Consider the following 14,453-nt stretch of genomic DNA (forward strand, 5'->3'; position numbering starts at 1 on the left):
CCTGTCCATGCCCTGTGTACCTGTTGAGATGGGTTCTCCCTGAGCTGTTTCTTCTGGCTCACTTTGATGGGGGGCAGTTTGGTGACAGCAGAAACCAGGAAGTTCATCAATATATCCTCACAGTTGGCAATTTGATCAACAAAGGTCTTTAGTTTGGCAGGCAAATAGTTGATGAAGAGGCTGTGATAGTATCTGGGGAAGGAAAACATAGGGGTGGGGAGAATGGGGCAAAAAGATCCCCACAGAAATGTATAGGGCTCCTATCTTCAACCTGCTCCCTCCACACGTGTCAAGGCTACAGCTCCCAGAATTCCCATCAAGTATTAAGGAACATGGCTGGTTGGAAAAGACTGATTTAGTGGTTATCAGCTGTCAAGCACACCTAAGGATTTAGAGTTCCCGGCATCAAAGTCAGAACACCGATCAACAGGCTGTGGTTCCACCATGCTGGAATCCCATCTCTTCAAGATAATTTTAGTGCATAAACTCAACACCCATTATATAAAGTCCTCATCTTAAAACACTCCTGCACAATATTCCCTGACATCTACCAAAGAGAGGGAGAGATTAAGAATCCCTATTTCTCCCAACTGTTTCCACAAACTAAGGTATCACCACAAAAATAGGATTTCTCTTTGATGACTGCCTAACCAAGCATTGGAGAAGGGGTTGAATTATTGATTTAATTTATAGATAGATTTACAGACATGCTTGGAAGAGCTCAATTTTAAAAATGCCAATGTATAGCCATATACAAAAATGCCAATATGTAGCCATAACACAAAGGGGATAATCACCAGTATGCTGAGGGGGAAGTGGGGGGCGAATCAAGTGAAAAGACTTTCAACAATGGTATACTTGAAGAGAATTAAAGAATGTAGGAACAGGTTAGGGATAGATTGTCATGGAGAAAATCTATATAGCCACTAGGAGTTGAAAACAACTTGGTGGCAATCAATCAATCAATCAATCAATCAATCAAAGAGAGTTTACTCTTAGGCTATGGTTAGGTGTATGTGAGGAAAAGCCTCCAGTCATAGTTTCTAGACGAATCCACACAGAATCTGCTCCAGTGATCCAATCTTATGGTTACCCTGGATTAATCATCATGACATCAAGCTACCCTGTTAATTCTTCAAACATATCTGAAAGATGTTTGATGTTTTCCCACATCTGTTCAAGAGTGCAAGAGGCAGAAGAGCGGGCTTAAAATGTGTGAAAGCAGGTTCCAGTTGAAGGTTAGGAATGGCTTCTTCGGCAGTGTGAGCCAAGGGGGATGCTGAGCTTCCCTTCCTAGGAAGGATTCAACCGTCAGCTGACAGCCATATCTTAGAGACATCCATTGGGATTCCAGCACTGAGCAGGAGCTGGTTTTGGTGGCCTCAATGGCTCTTTCCAACTCCAGGAGACTCTGTAATCAGGAAGGGTACCTGTGATAGAATGCTGCTGCAGTGAGAACCATAGAGAACTCATTGGTCCATTTTGAGGTGTAGCTCCACTGGTTCTTGCTGATATCCCCAAAATGGCTGCGCATCGGGAAGCCTACAATCCGGTCAGGGAAACTTCTCCATACCACAAAGGCAAAGTCAACCTAAAAAGTAAGGAAGAGAGCAGGAAAAGAATTTGGGGGAAGCGGATCTGTAAGATGGTACTTAAGGTTGTCTACGTGGAAGTCATGTCTTCTACGATCAAACTATATTCCTTCTTTTTTCCAAGTAGCATAATCTCTGCAGTATTAACTCATGGCATCCATAATATGCAACTGCATGCTTGATGCATTCACCTAGACCTCTTTCTTGTTTGTCCTCCAAGAAAAAAAGGCACACCAAAATCAGAGCCATTTTGCCCCACCCTAAATGGTTTACCCACTTGAGCCCTGCTTAAAGGAAAGAGACTTCTCCTTCATCATTTCCCCAACTGTCTAAATTTAGGAGCTATGCCTCACAAGCCCAAGGCCATCTGCCTGGCATTGAGCTCATATTTGAATACAAGGCCTAGGAGGACAGTCCCAGGTGCACCTACAAACAAGCAGCAGATGAGGGCTGGCCTGGTATTAACTGAACCTCTTCTCCAGAAGTCTTTTCTCTTAGGTAGTGGAGGTCATAAAAGACCTTCTGCTTAACCCCATGGCCAGAGGGAAAAAGAAACATAGGAAACCGTGTTGGTTCACCTAGCCCAGAATTGATGACCCATGTCCTAGTCTACAGTCTGTTTTGTTTGGCATTTAACACCTCTGAACATTAACAATAAGGAAGGGCTGCAGGCTACCAAGGCACTATTCCTCTGCTCAATTTATTAAAAGAAATTTAATAGCTTGAACTTAATCTCTGGAAGGAGAGGGAGAAGCTATGAGTCAGGCGATAGGATGAAGCGCGAGTTCCCAACAATGGAAAAATGGTCCATCCACCAGAGCTCCAGCATTTCTACTGAAAACTGGATTTAGTAAGTTTTGGAGAATGACAGCAGAGGTGAAAATAAATCAGCTCAGCTGCTGAGGAGGGATGACAAAGTGAGCTCAAGCTGAGATGGAAGTGGTGGAAACCTCATAGAAGTGCTGTGACTGGCAGCAATTCCCAGAATTGCCAGCCACTAGCCATGCTGATGGGGCATTCCGGAAGTAGTAATGGAAGACCTCAGGTCGGGAAAGGCTTGACCTACTCTCACCAGCAGCAGTTCTCTAGGATCAGCTACGGTCTCTCCTAAGCAGTTCTGGAGATGTCACAGATTAAAGCTAGAACCTTCTGCAAGCAGAGCATGCAAAGATGACTTATCTTTCCCTTTCCATATCTGAGCAAGCATTTTACAATGGGGAATCACAGCTGGATAACTCATTAGACATCAGAATTGCATATTTAGTGTATACACTTAATTCCTTTTCCCCCTTTATTTCTAAGTCAGCCAATTTAAATGTCAACAATTTAATTATAAAATATTGCACATATATAAATATATAGGCTTACAGCATATGCTTTGTCAAATCTGTAAGAGAGATGCATTTGGAGGAAGGGGAAATGACATTTCTCAAGGGTCCCTAACCCCCTCTCAGTTGCAGTGGACTGACTACTTCTCAACTGAACTGTCCCAGGTTCTAGGCCTTACTCTGCATTTAAGTAATCACTTGCCCCTTCACATATCCAAGCTCCATGGCTACAGCAGGAGTAGAAAGGTTCTGGAGAACTTTCTCACCTCACTGGTTGAAAGACTGGCATATTCATCAAGGCTCAGCACGGCATCTGTCCCAATAGCAGAGTAAGGCAAAAACCGTTCGCTGACCTGCAGGAGAAGAGAGGAGAAGGAAGGGAACAGAAAAGCACTTTCTGTCAGCCCTTCAAGGAAGACCAGACCAGGAAACCAAAGTCATGTAGACCAATACTACTTTTATTGTAAGATACAAGAACAGAATCTTGCAAGTCTGAATGTGCTTCCTCCCTCCCTTTATCTTGGTGAGAACTAGGGAAGGTCTTGTCTGAGATGTTTTCTCAGGTTACATTTCTGCTTCCTTTTTGCTACTGGAATTGCTACTTTCCTCTTGAATACCTGCCCACTAGGACACTTTTCAAAATTAGAGAGCAAGAAAAGTCAAGTGGAAGATCTGCTCTTGCCCTTACACTGATCTCTGGTTGAATGCTCAGAAAATGCAGATTGAATGATAAGGAGGAGAGCTGGCTTTGAATGATAAAGAGGTGAACTGGGGTGTTTTGAGCGTCAGCAGGATTCCTGCTGGAGTGTGGGTCTTAGCAGAGTTTGGCAAGGTCTTTCCTTCCTAAAATGTTCTCCATGACAATCAAAGCCAATCTGGATGGCCTCTTACCTTGCTGCTGCTTTGAATGACGGTCAAGGGAACTGTGGTCAGTGGCCACTTCTGTGGAGCTGGCTTCTCACAGCTCCATAAGATTAAAATCTGTACAAGAAACAGAACTTCCTGGTTAGCCGGCTGAAACACAGGACAGAACAATCATCTTAATTTTGTGGCCCACACTGTATTTATTTATTTCTTTGTTCATTCTGCAAATCTATGCGGCCACCCATCTTAACTCTGAGCAACCAACAAGGCATAAAAACTAAAATATACATATTTAAAAGAATTAAAAGAATAAAAGATGCCAGGTAAAAATAATCAATTGCTCAATTCATTGCAGAGCACAGCATATAAACAAATCAGATTCCACCAACATCCTGGCTCTAAACCCAGAAGGAAGAGCCAGGTTTTCAAAAGGCCTGAAGTGGGATTAGGTGGAAGGGTGGAAAGATATTTAATTTTCTCCAGAGGCACATGCTCATGTTATCATCCAAAAGTCCCCGATTCCCCTAAAAATCAGACTGAATTTTTCCATGTGGGGGGTTTTAAGGAGTGAAATGAGTGCCTTAAGCCTATTTTAAGGCATCCATTGCTGTAACCCACCAACAAAACTCAGAAAACAAGCAAAAATGTTGGCCTTTCTCCCTGAAATCAAGACTTCCCTGATTTGGTCTCCAATGCCAGACCAAATTAAAGTACAGCCCTGGCTGGAAAAAAACATGTCTACTTAGGTTTTATAAGGACCCTCTCTCATCAGGACTGCAACACCCACTCTTCTCAACCAACCTGGCCAATTGCCAGCCTGCTTGGGGATTATGGAAGCTGAAATCCATCTCTGGGGATCAACTGGTTGGAGAGGACTATGTAAAGAGCTAGGCAGAAGAGAGAATTTCACAAGGCTATCTTAAGAGCATATTTTGGTTCCTGCAGCAAACACCTCAAATGGCATGTCTCCTCCCATCCATGGGGAGGAACGAAACCCATTGGCATAGAACCTCACTGAAATTGACAGGAGTTGTGCCAAAGCCCAAAAGCTCTGCTTATTTCTATGGGTCTTATCTAAGAAAACATGCAGCAAACTCTTGTTGTGTTAAATCACCTTGTTTGTACTCAGCCTCCTACACTGATGCCCCAAAGCCACCCTGTTTGGGGTGGTCCTCTGGCTTTGTCTCATCACAAGACTGCCTCGGGAATTTCAGCTTGTACAATTTTCCTTATCCTGCTTGGCAAGCTGCCCAAGTCCCTGCTTTCAAACAGCATCTGGGGTTTGGAAGCAGGAATTCCAGTGTGCAAATGCTGCCACGTTTTGGCTCCAGAAGGTAGTTCTCAAGCCAGCATTTTAAGTTCATAGGAACAGTTGACCCCAAAATGCTAATGGTTCCCTGCAGCAAATTTAAATTATACAACCAAGGAGCAGATAAGAAGTTGCTGTAGTAAACACATTCCAATTGCTTGTTACAATGAAAGCTACAGAGATGTGGATCTTTCCTAATGAAATTTTCCCACCTGGAATATTTGAGATCTTCATCATAAGTTCTTTTCTGGGTGTGTGGCGAAAGGAGGGCCCTTTTAGTAGCAGTATATCTTGTTCACGAATGCTTGCACCATGAAGCCCTTTCAGCATTTTCAGCATGCATCTTTCAGGGCATTCCCTTTCCTTCCCTTTCCTTCCCTTCCCTATTCTATTTCCAGGGTTCATGGTGGGCTACACTGTTCCATTTTTCTCCTCTTAAAATTAGGTCATGCAACTGAGAGACAGCCAAAAGCCATTCACATTTATGCTATATTAAAACAGGACTTGCAATTTCTCCATTGCTTTCTTTCACTGGAAAGAAGTTTCTGTTTTTCTGCCTTATTCACCATTGCTTGAGAATTCCTTACAAAGTTTTCTTTGGTACATTTTTTGGAGTATTGGTGGAATGGTGGAAGATACAAGTAGTCCTCAGCTTACAATGGCAATTGGGATCAGATTTCCTGTCGCTAAGTGATGCGGTCATGAAGCGCGACATCCCATGACCGCACTGCTTAGCAACAGCAGTTCCAGCAGTCCCAGTTGCCATTGCTAAGCGAGGACCTCATGTGACGACGACTTCCAACTTCCAACTTTCTGCTGGCTTCCTCATTGACTTTGCTTGTGGGAAGCCAGCAGGGAACGTCAGAAATCGTGATCACGTGACGGTTGGGGACATTGTGATGGCCAGAACTCTGAAGACTCATTCAGTGCCATCAGAACTTTGAATGGTAACTGAATGAATGGTCGTAACCTGAGGACTACCTGTACTTTTCTTGCTGCATGTTTTTCTGTTAGACAGTTTTCCATCACTCTGAAGCCTTCCTACCTGCTTGCAATTCCCAACCTGAAAAAGCCTTTGAAAAAGAGTCCCTCCCAAACTCTCCCTCTGGGATTTAATGAAATCATGGGAATCCAGGAAGCAGCCAACTTTTGGAGACATGACTCTACTAGGAAAGGCAGGACATTCACATATTCCCATTGGGTGCCTCAGGTCTAAACAAGTTCAATACCATCACACTCTATTCAGGAGAATTTTGCAGACATGTTCCTGATTTCCTCAAAGTGAAAGAGAATTGGTTAAAAAAATGCAGGACAGTCATTCATATTGCAAACAATGCTTGGCAATACTTCACATTATGGAACAGCACCAAGCAATTGTCACTCAACCTCCCTGAAAGGAACACCAAGACTTCATCTTTTTCTTTCTTGCTTGCTTCTTTTATTCTGCCTCTGAGTCACTTTTGACTCCTGGCAACTACGTGGATAGCTCTCTGCAGTTTTCCGGGCAACATTTTCAGAAGTGGATTGCCACTGCCTTCTTCCAAGGGCTGAGAAATAATAATTGGCCTAAGGACGAGCTCATGGTCTCCCAGCTTCCATCCAGAACCTTTAACCACTACACCAAACTGGCCTCTATATAGCGCACTAGATTACAGACCAATGCATGTTTCCTTGGGACGCATCTGCTGAAGTCACATGAGCCTTTACTTCTAAAGCAGACAAGCTTCAAGGATGGTTTGCTTAGACTTTTGAGCTCGCAAACTAAGAAGAGTCTATTTACTGCCATACATTCTGAAATGCTCAGGATGGGCGCGGCCTGCTAGCTGAGCTCATCTGCAGCAGAGACGTTGCTGTTGACAGGACTTGCCCTGTAGTTAGAGGGGAAGGTGAGACCTGCTGACAGCAATAAAGGTTACTAGCCCACCCAGTTATATCCTAAGGCTGCCACACCCTCCACCACTCTCTAATACACGGGGGAATGGAAAAGGCACCAGAGCTTCACAGGATTTTCTACAGCACAACTCTGAAAGATCACACCTCCCAGCAGTTTTCATGACAAAAGGCATGAATGAGAATGTGGGAATTGTAGTCCAGTGCATCTGGGGGCCTGCCTGGGGATGTTTGGATTAAGAGGGCAGCAAGGAGGTGAGAGCTGCCATTAAACATAAGAGTGATGGGGAAGAGGCAGTAGAAATTCGAGATGCTGGAAAGGACAGTACTGTACTGTAGTGCTACAAATTTCAGGTGGAGGTGATCTTTTTTCATGCTCCTGAATGTAAAACAAATATATTAGTACTCAGGAAAGACATTGAATTAGAATATTTTCCTTGAGATGCTGAGATCTGAGAGTGTGTTGTTTTCCAAATGAGAAATGAGATTTGATTTCTAACCCCATCACCTCCAGCTGATCAAAAGGAAGGTACAGCACAGCTCAACCTTCTCCAGATGCTACCTGCATCACCAGATCTGGGATGGCCAGCAATAAAGAGAACTGAAGAAAGAAGGCAAGCATATTATAACCATGCTGAAAAATATTCATAACTATTAAAATACAGTAGCAGGACATGATGCATCTGAGATGTGCTAACAGAACAGAGAGCAGAGATCTTCACACTGTAGGGTTGACTCCTCTTTGGCATGGGAGACCATGGAAATTAACCCCAAAGAGCTAAAAAAAAAAAAAAAGCATTATTTTCCTTAAAGGACCTAGAATGAGATGCCTCTAGCATGATACCACAAGCATGAAAGCATAGCATGAAAGCATGACCCAAGTCCTTCCCATTTTAACAGCTTTGCGAAGAACAGAGAATCTTGCTGGCCACAGCTTTTCTCCTTTTCTACCACAGCAACAGCAAGAAACGTTTGACTTCTCTTTTACCTTGGCGCAGTGCTGGGAGCTGGAGACAGCTTGGATGAGCTTGAGGATGGGCTGGGAAAGGGAGACAATTGGTGAGACAGCCCAGATTAATGCTGTAAACTTCTTGGAGGGGCTGGATCCTGTTAGAGGAGAGACGTGGTGAGCCTGGGATGCTTAAAACCCTCCTCAAAACTTACCTTCCATTTTGGCTTACCTGCTGAAATTTAATTCCTATCTAACCAAGTTGAAATTATTATTAGTGGTTGAGTTAGTGCCACCAGTGTACATGATGAGATAAAAAGAACTTCTGTACCAGTGTACAGAAGATAAAAGAAGAGAGGTCTCCACCCCAGGAAACTTGCAATTCATAATTCATTGCTAATGGAAACAGTAGAAGAAAGCAAGAGGGATGAGGGAAGATGTCATAAGGATAGCATTAGTAGCAATGTCAGCTATGCTTGTTTACAGCTTAGCTAACACCTTGACCAATCTATAACAACCCACCTTAATTTAATGCCTCCAGCACTCTCTTTCCTTCCTAAAATATCAGGTTGCTCCACATGAATCTCAGAGGCTTTCTTATAAATAAAAAGAGGGAGTGGCTATTGCTCAGTGCTTTGCATGGACAATTACTCATCTGCCCTGGTAAAAAGATCACTAAACTAAAGCATAAGAGAGCATCCTTGACTCTGGAAGAGGCACCGATTTCACCAGCTTGCCTTTGGGGAAATAGATGACTTATGACTGGCACAGCAGCTATTTTGTGACAATGCCCATGGTACGCTGTTAAGACTCCAGAGGTGCCCACCAGCCTTGCAAAAGAGGGGCCCTTGCATTGGACATGCCTGGCACTTAGAGAGATGGACGCATGATGGTATTTGCCCTTATTCCATCCTCTCTACTGCGTTTGTTTCTCCCTTTTAATTTTTCTCCCAAATGTCTGGTTGTAAGCTTCTTGGGAGCAACGGCTGCTCTGTGTTAGTTATGTAACTCTTTGTCAGCCCTTCAAAGGAGGCCAGGCCAAGAAACAGGCATGGCAGGGATTCCAGGAATGTCCTTTATTGTAATTTGGAAAGCCTGTCCAAGTTTCTCTCAGTCCCATCTTAGCGTAAACAAAATCACAGCAGGGCTATTTCTTTCTCATACTTCCTGCAAACTCTGGGCTGTGTAATCTCTTCTCCAAGTCTCTCCTTAATGCCTTGCTTCTTCCTTCCCCACTTGATGGCTTTCTCATACCTTCTCCAAGATCAGCTCTACAATTCTTTACCCTCTATAAGGCTAGACACTGAGGGTGTCATAACAACCCCTCCCTCTAATAATGAATGCAGTGGGTAAATGCTAATTAAAAAAAAAAAGATATAGGTATCAGCTTACTCAGGGAAACCTTAAAATTTATGTAAGTACAAAAATACTTTAGGGGGGAAATCTAAGGATACAACAACACCTCCTAAAATAGATCAACAAGCAAGCAGATACACTTTCAAGCTAATGATAATACTAAGCATCTGTTAAAGATGAAAGTGGAAAACGGGGTGGGAGTGATGGTGCGTGATGGAGTATCCTGGAAGAGAGACTAAATCCTTGAAACTGAAAACTCCATGCTACATTTTGTGGTAGGTCCATCATCACCCCAGCAAGTGTTTTCTTAAGAAACAAAGAGTAGGGATAAAAAATGATGTTAGAAATAGCAAAAGAATGTTTCCCGTACCTTGCTGCAGATAGTAGAAAGGGAAGTCACTGAGATGAGTGGAGTATTCTGGCAATGCCACCAAACCTCCAGGAAGTGTATTCCAGAAGAACTTTGGGCGTGATTCCTGATGAAATATCCGATCCCTTATTATCTAGCAAAGAGAAAGATAATTGTCTTTATACAAGCAGTACACCCCGGAGCCATCTGCACCTGCTGGAGAAGAAGGCGTCTCCTGGATGTGAGATCAATCTCAACTGTTCTTCTTGGCTTCAAGTAGAAAAAGCTGGGCTAGTGTGGAAGAGTAGCCAGGAAGTCGAGATTCAAATTTGACATGCCATTATTGTCTTCTTGTTTCCTCTTTTGTATTTCCAGTATGAAGATACTGGCCACGCTGGCTACCGGCAGGCATACTGTTTGCCTTAATAAGAAACTGTAGGTGAGGCAGTCTGAAAAAGCTCTGAAAGTGTTACATAAACGCTAACTATGACTAAAACATTAGGCAAAATATGCTAGGCTGGAATTCACCTTGTACCAAACATTATACAGGAGTTAAGATTTGGGTTAAATCATCTTCTTGAGTTTAAGCCCGTAGGCATTCACATCTAGACAGATACTATGATGTCAACATCAAATCAGGGAGAAACTGTCCAAAACAGCTCAGTCTTCAAAGGTTCTGAAAAGCCAGCAAAGATGTATATGATTTATATGGCTGTCCATCTCAATATAATGACTCTGGGAGGCTAGCAATACATAAAAACATGCGAACAACATAACACAAAAGTAAAAAACAAAACAAAACTGAAATCTCTATTACTCCAAAAACACAGAATAATTTAATCACACATAAACAATAGAGTGCAACCAAGGCTCCTAATAACCCATTGGGGGAAAAAAACACTTCACCAATTTTACACACCTAACATCCTGGCCCAATGCCTAAAAGAAAAGACAGGCTCTGCAAGAAGACTAACATGATTGGGGCCATTCAAATCTCAGGGGGGATGTTGTTCCAGAGAAGACAAGTGTCCTGGACCCCACAGTTTGGCACTGTTTCACAGAAGGGACCTAGAGCATAACAACCCTGCCAGATCTGTTGGGATGACCAGAAACGATAGGAGACAGAAGATCCCACAAATTATGCCACATAGGAATTTATAGGTGATAACCAGCACCTTGAATTGAACCTGAAAGTCAATGCAGCTTCCAAAACAGTTGGGGCTCTCTACACGATCTGATCCAAGGCTGCTGTTGTCCTCTGTTTCCAAGCAGCCCCTAAAGGCTCTTGGTTGAACAGAGACAACCCCAAGTTCCCTCTGAAACCCAGGTGCACCCATTAGACACCTAGGTCAGACTGATCAAATAGGTCATTCCTCCATGTGGCTAGGGGCAGCTTCAAAGAAATTAAAGACTAACAGGGAGAGATCCAACTGTGACAAACGACTGTTGATAATGTCCTCCAACTCCAGGTTATGTCATCACTGTCCTGGGACAAAAACAGATCTAGAGTGGGACCTTCACTTTGACTTGGGCCCTCAATAACCTGGATCAGGTCCATGGTTGCCATGGCACCCATGAACTCCCTCCAGTTCTGGGTCCAAGGAAGGCAAGTTGAAGTCCCCCAGCACTCATAGATCTGGAGAACTTCACTGCCAACCTAACTGGAGTATCAAGCAACAGACAGGGAGGTTGCTGTGCAGCATGGAGGCTGGTACAATATCAGCAATCCACATGTGATCTTGCCCAGTTGTGTGAGGCTTGACCCAAGGATCAGTGAAGCTGTAGAGGGAATTACATGAAGTTTAACCACACCGTCCCCACTCTCTCTCCCCCAACTGCTCAGCCCAGACCTAGCAGCAAAGAGAGAACTGTGGGAAGGAGTTTGATGGGCCAGGGAGATAGACCTTGAGGGTTGCACCCAACCTGATAGCCAAATCACTGGCTCTCTGTGGCTTCCTTTGACCATCATGCTAAGCCATTCTGTGCTGAACATGTTGTATGAAGCTAGCTGGTTTGTTTGAGGGTTTATGGCTTAATGTGTTGTGTGAACCCAGTCACTGCACTCTATAAACCATGTTTTATGGCTTGTGTTATATGAATCTAGCCAACTGTAATTTATTTAGCAAACTACAGTTTAGCATGACATGTGAACTCAATCACAGAAATGGAAGTAACTACAGATAAAATATTGGGGCAAACTGTGGGTACACTCCTGCAGCTTACCTCAAGAGTGGTTTGCACAATCTTCTCCACAGAAGAAAAATATGTTTCCCATAAAAACTGGGTTTGCTGTTGGAAGGCCAGGACCTTGTCGTTGTTCAGACATCGAACCGTAGATGGAATCTGTGAAAAAGCAGTATGAACAGAGGATGTCAAGGTGAGAATGCAGAGCAATTTATGATGGAGGGAACAACAATAATAATTTTTGTAGAGATATTTTAATCTTTTAATTTTGTAGCATTGTGTCAGTCATCCAAGGTCTTAGGGATCCTTTATTGCTTATAGGTTTCAGTGAAATTATTAAAATGGAAGTAATTTTCCTTGTTTGTATTTTATGCTAGTCTATGAAAATAAAGTCTTGTTGTTTTGATGGAGGGAAGCACCAAAAGATCTTGCTTCAACAACAAAAAGCATCAAGGAAGGATGAATCAAACCAACCAACTGCAGTATAGGCATTGACTAAGCTATGTATGCATATTATAGCTATTTATCTGCTGGACTGATACTCCTCTGAACAACAAGAAGGAGTGTGACTGCTACAAATACAATCTACCCAGGACGCTCAGGGCAATGTCATAACAAAGGTTACTTCAGCTACCAGAATTCAACTCATTACTAGATCAGTTTCTCTGTTTAAATCAAATCTTAAGTTACCTGCAGCAAGAACAACAAATGAGTGAGACATAATCAATGAAAAGCCATATAAAAATACTGTAAAGAGGTAAATAAATAAAACTAATAGAATGCCTCCAGATTCCAAATAACTGCTGTACTTTGTTTAGGAAAATGAAACCATCTTATACAAAGGGCAATGTACTTTTCAGGTGGTTTTTAAGATAGCAGATAACAATGAACAAGAGCTCCAAAGCTCACACATTAGAGCAGTGTTTCCCAACCCTGGCAACTTTAAGATGTATGGACTTCAACTCTCAGGATTTTCTAGCCAGCACGCTTTAAGATGGGTGGATTTCAACCCGCATGGCTGGCTGGAGAATTCTGGGAGTTGGTCCACCCATCTTAAAGTTGCCAGGGTTGGGAAACCCTGCATTAGAGCCTTATCAAACTGAAGTGACAATTCCTGTGAATGAAACCTCCAATCTGGGGGTCAAGCCAAGATTTTAACAAGCTATGGAGCAAAAAGAGAGGCTGGCTACCTTGAACTCTCCCCAACTTTCACCTAACCAACAGCTATTCCATTAAATTATCTGAATTGTTCCCATTACAAATGATCATGATAAGTAAACTAATTTTAAGCATTGGAACATACCGTAATCCTAAATTTTAATTCCTCCCTCCCTCCTTGTTTGTGTCAGCCATTTGAGGTCAGAAAAGAGACACCACAAGGATTATTGAAACACTACTGTTGTAGGGTATAATAACAGAATCTTGAAAGCTAACGAAGTCCCCCCCCCCCCTGCCCATACTAAACAGAATCAAGGCAGGGTTATTTTGAGTTTCTTTCACTCATTTTCCTGCTGTCACTTCTCCTCCCTTTAAGAGCTTCTGCATATCTTTGTCAAGGGTATTTCCACATTGCTCAACAGTTTGATTTAGATCAGAGATTAGAGAGAGTAAGGAAGAAGATCTTGACAGTGATATGGAAGATCTGTTACCAAAATGACAAGGGAGGAAATATATCTTAAGTCCACAACAGACAGAAAATTTGTGGAAGCAGCTCAGGAAAACACTTCCCTAATTCACAGGAGTATAAGAAGTGGGAGGAGGTACAGTATAACCAGACTTGCAAGATTTTGTTATTATATTATATCATGTTATTGAGCCATACTCTCAATGAAAGTTGCTTTAGTCTTCCTGTGGAGCAGATTTCCTGGTCTGGTTTACCTGATGGGGCTAACAGAGGTCTCAAACTTGTGGTCCTCCAAATCACTGTGCGCACCCTGGTGATATCATAGCTAGGACCAAGGCCTGTTCCCACCACCATCACTGCCACCTCCAAAGCTTCTCCTTGGTACAGCTTAGAATGAGAAGCACATCAAGGCACCCTTACAACCCAGTTTTATGATGCTATAGTTATTATTAAAATTAAGTTGCATTTATCTTGCTAGTACAGTGGTACCTCGGGTTACGAACGCCTCCGTTAACGAACTTTTCGGGTTACAACCAGCTCCGGCCGCAAAAATTTACCTCGGTTTGCGAACTCCGCCTTGGGGTACGAACAGGATACGCGGCCATTTTCCCCCCCTGACACGTGGTCCGTGGCCATTTTCCGCCCCGACACGTGGTCCACGGCCATTTTTCCGCCCCTGACACGTGGTCCGCGGCCATTTTTCTGCCCCTGACACGTGGTCCGTGGCCATTTTTCCGCCCCTGACACGTGATCCGCGGCCATTTTCCGCCCCTGACACGTGGTCATAGGGAGGGGGACTCTCCCTCCAAGCAATAGCCGCCTCCCTGTCCTCCACGCCAGAACGGATTAACGGTAATTACATTGAACCTTATGGGGAAATTTCCTTCGGGTTGCGACCAATTCGGGTTGTGGCCAGAGTCACGGAACGAATTAAGTTCGTAAACCGAGGTTCCACTGTATTGATTACTATTCTTCCATATTTTTTTATAAATTCTGATTTATTGTAAT

General features: G+C 43.2%; 1 protein-coding gene across 1 annotated transcript in view; it reads right to left on the reverse strand.

Annotated features, from left to right (window-relative positions):
• EXTL1 (exostosin like glycosyltransferase 1) overlaps positions 1 to 14,453 on the reverse strand; it is a 43,415-nt gene that overhangs the window by 1,259 nt on the left and 27,703 nt on the right. The window contains exons 5-11 of the mRNA XM_007428067.3: positions 11,861 to 11,980; positions 9,659 to 9,791; positions 7,972 to 8,090; positions 3,812 to 3,901; positions 3,187 to 3,273; positions 1,431 to 1,591; positions 21 to 192 (exon numbers count right to left, since the gene is read on the reverse strand). Of these exons, the coding sequence (XP_007428129.1) occupies positions 21 to 192; positions 1,431 to 1,591; positions 3,187 to 3,273; positions 3,812 to 3,901; positions 7,972 to 8,090; positions 9,659 to 9,791; positions 11,861 to 11,980 (882 nt within the window). The remainder of the gene's footprint in view (positions 1 to 20; positions 193 to 1,430; positions 1,592 to 3,186; positions 3,274 to 3,811; positions 3,902 to 7,971; positions 8,091 to 9,658; positions 9,792 to 11,860; positions 11,981 to 14,453) is intronic.

Source organism: Python bivittatus, unplaced genomic scaffold, assembly GCF_059951505.1.
Source record: "Python bivittatus isolate LINGU-HERP-01145 unplaced genomic scaffold, Pbiv_v1 ctg000250_np1212, whole genome shotgun sequence".
Lineage (NCBI taxonomy): Eukaryota > Metazoa > Chordata > Lepidosauria > Squamata > Pythonidae > Python > Python bivittatus.